The sequence below is a fragment of the Quercus lobata genome, chromosome 3, assembly GCF_001633185.2.
Source record: "Quercus lobata isolate SW786 chromosome 3, ValleyOak3.0 Primary Assembly, whole genome shotgun sequence".
NCBI lineage: Eukaryota > Viridiplantae > Streptophyta > Magnoliopsida > Fagales > Fagaceae > Quercus > Quercus lobata.
Window position 1 is genome coordinate 58,748,747 of NC_044906.1, and position 7,840 is coordinate 58,756,586.

Sequence of the window (7,840 nt, forward strand, 5' to 3'; positions counted from 1 at the left end):
GAGGACGGACAATATTGTGCAAGAATTATAGCTTTATTTTTCTTACGGCTAAATGAGAAAAAAAAGGCTGATATTAAAGGGGTATTTTAGGGATTTTAACAAAAATTTCATTAAACCTAAATTCATTCCCTCCCATTCCTCCCAATTTTGAGGGGAACAAAAATTTGAGGTTTTGAGGGAAAATGGAGGAATGAGCATTCCCTCCTAACCATTCCATTCCCTCCCACTTAAACTCCCAAACAAGGAAATGGACATTCCATTCCCTCCGTTAAAACTCCCAAATAAGAGGAGGGAAGAATATTCTAAAAATATTCATTTTATTCCATTCTATTCCCTCCTCCCAAATGGAGCCTAAGGGAGGGGGGGGGGGGGGGGGGGTGGGTTTGGTGGGAAAAAAAAACAAAACAAGGATGAAGGGTGATTCACCGCGGCCCAATTTCATTTATGTGGGTTTTTAAGGATTTATCTCAAATTAAACAAGTACAAGTAATGATTTAAATAAAATTAGTTATTAACCCGTGCGATGCATGCGATAGTTAAATAAAAATTAAAAGTATTTATTTTGGTTAACAGTCTATGATTAACTTATAAAAAATGTATTACTTGAAAATGAATGAAAATAAGTAATTTTTTATTCAATATAATGGTTTAGGAAAATTCTTTTTCTTTCATATTATTGGTTCCACATAACACATACAGATATTAATAATAAATTAATATTCTATTTTTTATCGTTTGATTGGAGGAATATAATAATAATAATAATAATAATAATAATAATAATAATAATAATAATAATAATAATGTTTTGAAAGTCATTAATAAGTTGTACGTAGAATATTGAAACAAAACTAGCAGATAACAATGATAATAAAAATCCTACATTGATAATAGTTTTTAAGTTGTATGTAGTGACTTTTGTGCATTTACTTTTATATTTTAGCATTGCTTTATTATATATATAAGAGAGAGTCCTAATAGGAGTCTCTTTCTCTCTTTTTCTTAATCTTAATTTTTTTTTTTACGTGACTTTTTGTTTGAATTAAATCAAATTAAAAAATATAGATAAAAAATGCTGATGTGAAAAATTGGGGAGAGGTCAACCAAAAGTCAAGACTTCGGTTACTTGCGTGATGCACAAGATAGTTAAATAAAAATTAAAAGTATTTATTTTGCTTAAAGGTCTATGACTTGACTTATAAAACTTGAAATGAATGAAAATAAGTAATTTTTTATTCAATATAATGGTTTAGAAAAATTCTTTTTCTTTTATATCATATGTTCTACATAACCCACGCAGATATTATTAATAAATTAATATTCTGTTTTTTCATTATTTGATTGGAGGAATATAATAATAATAATAAGTTTGTGAAAGTCATTAATAAGTTGTATGTAGAATATTGAAACAAAACCTACAGATAACAATGATAATAAGAATCCTACATTGATAATTCTCCCTCTGTCCCATTTTGTTTGTCCTCTATTCCATTTTAAGATATCCGAAAATATTGTCTTGTTTCTGAAAATAGAAGTAATTAATTTACTAATGTTCATATTATACCTCAACTTTATTTTCAAAACTATTTGAAAAGAAAACTAACAAATATTTTAAAAAATCATCTAATTGGGACACATTTTTAGTTACCACATTAAGAATAACTCTTTAAAAAAAATGATAAATTTATTTAAGAGTAGTTTTGAAAATTTATACATTTTTATAAGACAAACAAGACAATAAAATGATATTTCCTAAAAAAGTTTGACTTTTTAAACAGGACAAACAAATTAGAATAGAAGGAGTAGTTTTTAAGTTATATGTAGTGATTTTCGTACATTTACTTTTATATTTTAGCATTGCTTTATTATATATATAAGAGAAAGTTCTAACTAGAGTCTCTCTCTTTTTCTTAATCCTAAAGTTTAGTTTTTTTAACGAGACTTTTTTTTTTTGGAATTAAATCAAATTAAAAAATATAAATAAAAAATGTTGATGTGAAAAATTGTGGAGAGATCAACCAAAAATCAAGACTTCAGTTATATATATATATATATATATATATATATTAAAGTTAATTACATGAGAGTGTGACTAGGATACCACATTTACCTTTATAAAATCATATTTTACAGTAAAATTCTTTACCATTTCTTTTTATAGGGCTTAAGGCTTAATCATGCTACTCATCTATTGATGTTATATATATATATATATATATATATATATTCAATTGTTCAATCACTCAATCCCATTTAAAACAGAATTTAAAAAAAAAAAAAAAAAACTGTCACAACAAAAATAGTTTTCGCCCGAGTGATGCTAAGGAATACAACAAAATTTTATATTATCTTTACAAGTTGACGCTTGGTCAATTACAAGGATGAATGATGATTCACCAAGGCCCAATTTAATTTTGTGGGTCTTCTAAGAGTTTATTTCAGAATAGACTAGTAGAGTCAACGATTTAGATAAAATTTAAAAAGATAAAAATAAAAATTGGAGTCACAGTGTTTTAAGGTGAAAGTGTGACTAGGATACCACCTTCACGTTTATATACAAACAAATTATGTGTGTGTTGTAAATCTTGTCGTTGGAACCACTTCTCCCTAGACTCCAAACACCTTATGCATGAGAATTTGTCAATTCAATTACAAGGCATTTGGCTGCTCAATCCTATTTAAAACTGTAAATTTTCAGAAGTTGTCACAATATAAATAGGTTTCGCACAAGTAATGCTAATGAATACTACAAAAATTTGATACTATCTTTACAAATGGACACATCATCAATTATAAAATCATTTATCATTTTTTTATATTGTTAATGTTTATTAATCACATTAATTGTTACATTAATTTTTAAATAATATAATAAAATTTTAGTTGATATATTAGTTTTTAAAATAGAGTATAATAAAATATGTAGTTAATATTTTTCATTTTTCACACGTATGGAAGATCATTTATAACCACAATTTTTACAATTTTTGGTACACTAAATGAGAATTATTGCAGGAATCGTAATTTTTATTATTGGGAATAAAATGTGTTATAACTTATAATGGAAGAACTAAACTTATTTACAAGTTTGGTTAAGTTGTAACATTAGAATAAAATTTAAGATATGTTTTAGAAAATATCTTACTTATACAATTATATTTCCAAAAAAAATCTTATCAGAAAAAAATCCTAAATTTTTTTTTTTAAATTTTTCAGTAAAAGATTAGTTATTTTTTTATGAATTTTCATTTTTATAATTGTTATGTGCACATGAAAATTTTGTTTATTTGAAATTATGTTAATTTTAGAAATTATTACACATACTAAAGAATAACTATTACAACATTTTAAGAGAGAAATAATTATTTCTCATTTTAAAGAATAATTATTCATAAGAAATAATTATTCTCTATAATAAAGATTTCTTTTGAGAGAGAGTTTCAACCTATGACGTTCATTTTTTATAATAGCTCTTTTATCATCTGACTAAGATACCAATCGATTTTTGGTATAGGCGGGAATTGAATCTTAGATCTTTTATTCAACCATAAGAGACTTAATCAATTGAGCTAACTGAAACAATTTCTCTATAATAAAGATTGAAGTGCTACATTCGGAAAATTTTCATAACACTTTTATAACAAATCATAAGTGTTAAGTTGTTATTAGTTTTAATTTAAACCTACTATTAAAATTATTTTTTTACCCACCAATAACAATCCGTAAAAATTTGCCACTTATCCTATAAATGATTTGGTTTACCTTTAATACTTTTTCAACTGGACATCTCTTTTTGTTTTAAATATTTAATAGCAAGTGGTAGTAAGTTTTAATCTCCACATTTTATTTAGTTAGTGAGTAATGTGACTGTTTCTCATTCAAATAAAAGAAGATTTCAATTAAAAAAGTAATGGAGATAAATCAAACCTTCTTATAAAATAGTAATAATATATGCCACTTAGAATTTATTGTGAAAATTTTGTAAAGATAATATTTCTCATAATAAAAAGATAACCAAACATTAAAAAAAAAAAAAATATACTAAACTAAACTAAACTACCAAATAGCTAAAAAATATGAACAACTATGTAATTTCATTCCAAGTCCTTGAAACTTGAAATTTTTTATTTATTTTTTATTATTTTTATTTTGTGAGAATCAAATCTTTGACAGTTAATCACAAATAATTTGGAACTGTTTAACGATCACGCAAAAAATCAAGTAGTTGACTCTGCCGAGACTTAATGCTAAATTTCATATAGGGATTAACAACCAAATACAAAATTGCTTCCACTACTCCTCCTCTGGTACTTTTTATTATGCATCAAAAAATCAGATGAGTAAGATACTGATTAAGACACGTTCGTCGTTTTGCGCTAACAAAGAATATTCAGTTGAGAATTTCTATACCAAGCCAATACAATGCGCTTCACATTTTCAGCGACCTCTCCAAAGTCAATACCCTTGAGTCTCAAACACTAGCCAATGAAAATTCAAAACTTGCACACGCACACGCTGCCAAGCCAGCAGCGTTTCACACCATTGAATTAAATTCCAAACCTACTCACTTTTCTGCATCTGAGAATCCAAGAAAACAATGAGACTCGGCGGATAAGCACACACAATTCTTTGGTCCAAGACCTGGCCTTCTGCAGCCACATAAAGCCAGAACACAAAAATCAAAGAGACAATAACAGCTACTCTGTGTCTTTACCTTCATTTGCCATTGCTCAATATTCAAAGCTCCATAATTCTCACTACAGAAGTCAAGCAACATAGTATCTTAGTTTCATAGTAAAGGCAAGGCTCAACAAATCAGCAGCTAGGAGCACTATATAAGTTGAGCCAAAGTATTGTTCTTCCAAAAAAAAAGGAAGAAAGAAGACATTTTTACGGGATTTGGAAGAGGTGATTGGCAGGCTAGCTTATCCTCCTTAATTTCTGATTCTTGGACTTGAGTCCGCAAAAACCTGTTGTTTTTTGTGGAAGGCACTATCATCGCACCAATTTACCATCTTGTTAACCTTCCAAATTCAATTCGAAACATAAAAAAACATGGAATCACCACCTCCGGAATTTGCACTTCCGGTGGACTCAGAACACAAGGCGACTGAATTCAGGCTATTCTCAGTGGCAGCACCCCACATGAGAGCATTTCATCTATCATGGGTCTCTTTCTTTGCTTGTTTTGTGTCTTCTTTTGCAGCTGCACCGCTCGTCCCAGTTATACGTGACAACCTCAACCTCACATCCACTGATATTGGCAATGCAGGAATTGCATCAGTCTCTGGTGCAGTCTTTGCCCGGGTTGCCATGGGAAGTGCCTGCGACTTATTCGGACCCCGTCTTGCCTCTGCTTCACTCATTCTCCTCACTGCACCGGCGGTTTTCTGCTCTTCCATTGCCTCATCTCCTACCTCTTTCCTCCTAGTGCGTTTTTTCACAGGCTTCTCCTTAGCAACTTTTGTCTCTACTCAATTCTGGATGAGCTCTATGTTCTCTGCCCCAGTGGTTGGTACTGCCAATGGTGTTGCTGGTGGCTGGGGGAACCTGGGTGGTGGAGCAACACAACTGATCATGCCCTTGGTGTTTGGGGTAATCCGTGACAATGGTGTAGTCAAATTTACAGCTTGGAGAATTGCTTTTTTTATTCCTGCCCTTTTTCAAACATTATCAGCATTTGCAGTTCTTATCTTTGGTCAGGACATGCCTGATGGGAACTACCATGGCCTGAAGAAATCTGGAGAGAAGGCAAAAGATAAATTTTCATGGGTTTTCTATTATGGGTTCACAAATTATAGAGGATGGATTCTGGCTTTGACTTATGGTTATTGCTTTGGGGTAGAACTGGCAGTGGATAACATAATAGCAGAGTACTTTTATGATAGATTCAATCTAAATCTCTCCACTGCAGGAATAATAGCAGCAAGTTTCGGGTTAGCGAATCTGTTCTCTCGACCTGGAGGAGGGATTCTCTCAGACATAGTGGCAAAGAGGTTTGGAATGAGGGGAAGGCTATGGACCTTGTGGGTGGTGCAAACCTTGGGAGGTGTTTTCTGCATAATTTTGGGGCAGGTGGGATCTTTAAGTGGATCCATTATTGTGATGGTTGCTTTCTCTGTGTTTGTCCAAGCTGCATGTGGGCTTACATTTGGAGTAGTTCCTTTTGTCTCTCGAAGGTATGTTTTTTACAATAACTATTATTTCTGAATCTTTGGCATTGCATCTTTTAGAATCTAGTTCTTTGTTATAAAATATTTGCCTTGTCTTTCATTGCTATCTATATAAATACAGGTGCATCTGTGGACTCACAACAATCTTTTCCAACTAATATTTGTAAAAGAAGCTAAGCAAAGTAGTGTATAAAATATTTCATCCAAAATTACTCTAATTTCCTGTTTTGACATTCAGTTGCTAAGAATCAAAATTTTCAAAATAAGAGCTCAGATATAAAAAGATATTTTGGAGAGTAAAAGAATGATAGAGCCAGGTTCATCCTTAACCAAGTTGGGTTTCAAAACAAAGACATATAATTATCTAAGGAATTGTTTATAACGTGTGCATCACATTTTATCAATCCAATAAACAGCTGAACAAGTTAATTATATAGGCTCATCAAAGAGTCTACTTTTCTTTATTAAGCCTCAACAATTAAGTTGTTTCTTATTTACATATCCCATTTTTCAGGTCATTGGGGGTTGTTTCCGGTATGACAGGAGGTGGCGGAAATGTGGGCGCAGTTGTGACTCAACTAATTTTCTTCAGAGGATCCAAATATTCAAAACAAACAGGCATAACTCTAATGGGTATCATGATCATATGCTGCACCCTCCCATTATTCTTAATATACTTCCCACAATGGGGTGGGATGTTTTGTGGCCCATCAAAAAAGGCGAATGCCACAGAAGAAGAGTATTACTTGTCTGAATGGAAATCAAATGAGAAGGAGAAAGGTTTTCATCAAGCAAGCTTGAAGTTTTCTGAGAACAGTGTAAGCGAAAGAGGCGGAAAAGTAGACTCTGTAACCAGGCCCTCTGATGAGACCTCACCAGCAAATGTTTAGCAACTGCCTCAAGCCTCAATAATGGGTTGACTCTTGACTGTTCTGCCAAAAAAATCTCAAAGCTACGCAAGTAATAATATGTGTTTAATGCTTTCTCATCAAGTTTTAGTGTGATCAAGTCAGTAATTTCAAGCTGTGAAAGCTATTAATAGCCTTGTAATTCATTTGCTCCATGGCCTCGTTGATATTTAAGTTTGCATATGTTTTTCACCCCCTTCTGAATAAGCAATCATATATTCAGGTTCATCACTACAAAGACACATGTGCATGTGTAAAAACAGACATCTAGATTATAGAGGTGATTGGTAGATTCTAAAAAAATGATTAAAAAAAAAAATCTAGAGGTGATCGGTCCCTAGACCTTTTCTGGTGAGCATTTCTTTATGCTTAGAATCCTGCTTTTGCATCTAAACTTCAAGAAAGCCGGCATGCCTTATTTTGAAAGTATGATAGCTTCATTTGACAGTGAGAGCCAATGAAAAAGCTATCCTTGATTACTTTATTAGCTAAATCAGCAACCACAAATTCCAGAATCAATGTCAAAAGTATGCAAACAACTAGACCTTTAAAGATTACGTGGAAGCAATTTAGATCTTTGATTTCCATAACTAATTGTCCAACAAAAACCAAAAGTCTCCGACGACTCATTTATCAATTTGTTCAATCACTCTCGACCTAGACTTTCTACAAAGATCCATGAAGTTGTGCGCTTCTTGTTGTTGTAAACAATGGTAAAAATTTAGAAGACCAATTCAGATTATGTACTACCTAAATTTC

General features: G+C 31.4%; 1 protein-coding gene across 1 annotated transcript; it reads left to right on the forward strand.

Annotated features, from left to right (window-relative positions):
• The first annotated feature begins 4,344 nt into the window (after positions 1-4,344).
• Positions 4,345-7,277, forward strand: LOC115982504 (high affinity nitrate transporter 2.5-like). The gene is made up of 2 exons (XM_031105115.1): positions 4,345-6,179; positions 6,688-7,277. The coding sequence occupies exons 1-2, from the start codon at positions 5,056-5,058 to the stop codon at positions 7,061-7,063; spliced, it is 1,500 nt and encodes a 499-aa protein (XP_030960975.1). The 5' UTR covers positions 4,345-5,055; the 3' UTR covers positions 7,064-7,277.
• The last annotated feature ends 563 nt before the right edge of the window (positions 7,278-7,840 follow it).

What these genes read in the sequence shown, in the direction of transcription:
- LOC115982504 (XM_031105115.1), top strand. Translation starts at nt 5,056, where the DNA reads ATGGAATCACCACCTCCGGAATTTGCACTTCCGGTGGACTCAGAACAC. An exon ending in GTTCCTTTTGTCTCTCGAAG is followed by an intron (nt 6,180 to 6,687) that starts GTATGTTTTTTA and finishes CCCATTTTTCAG; the next exon opens with GTCATTGGGGGTTGTTTCCG.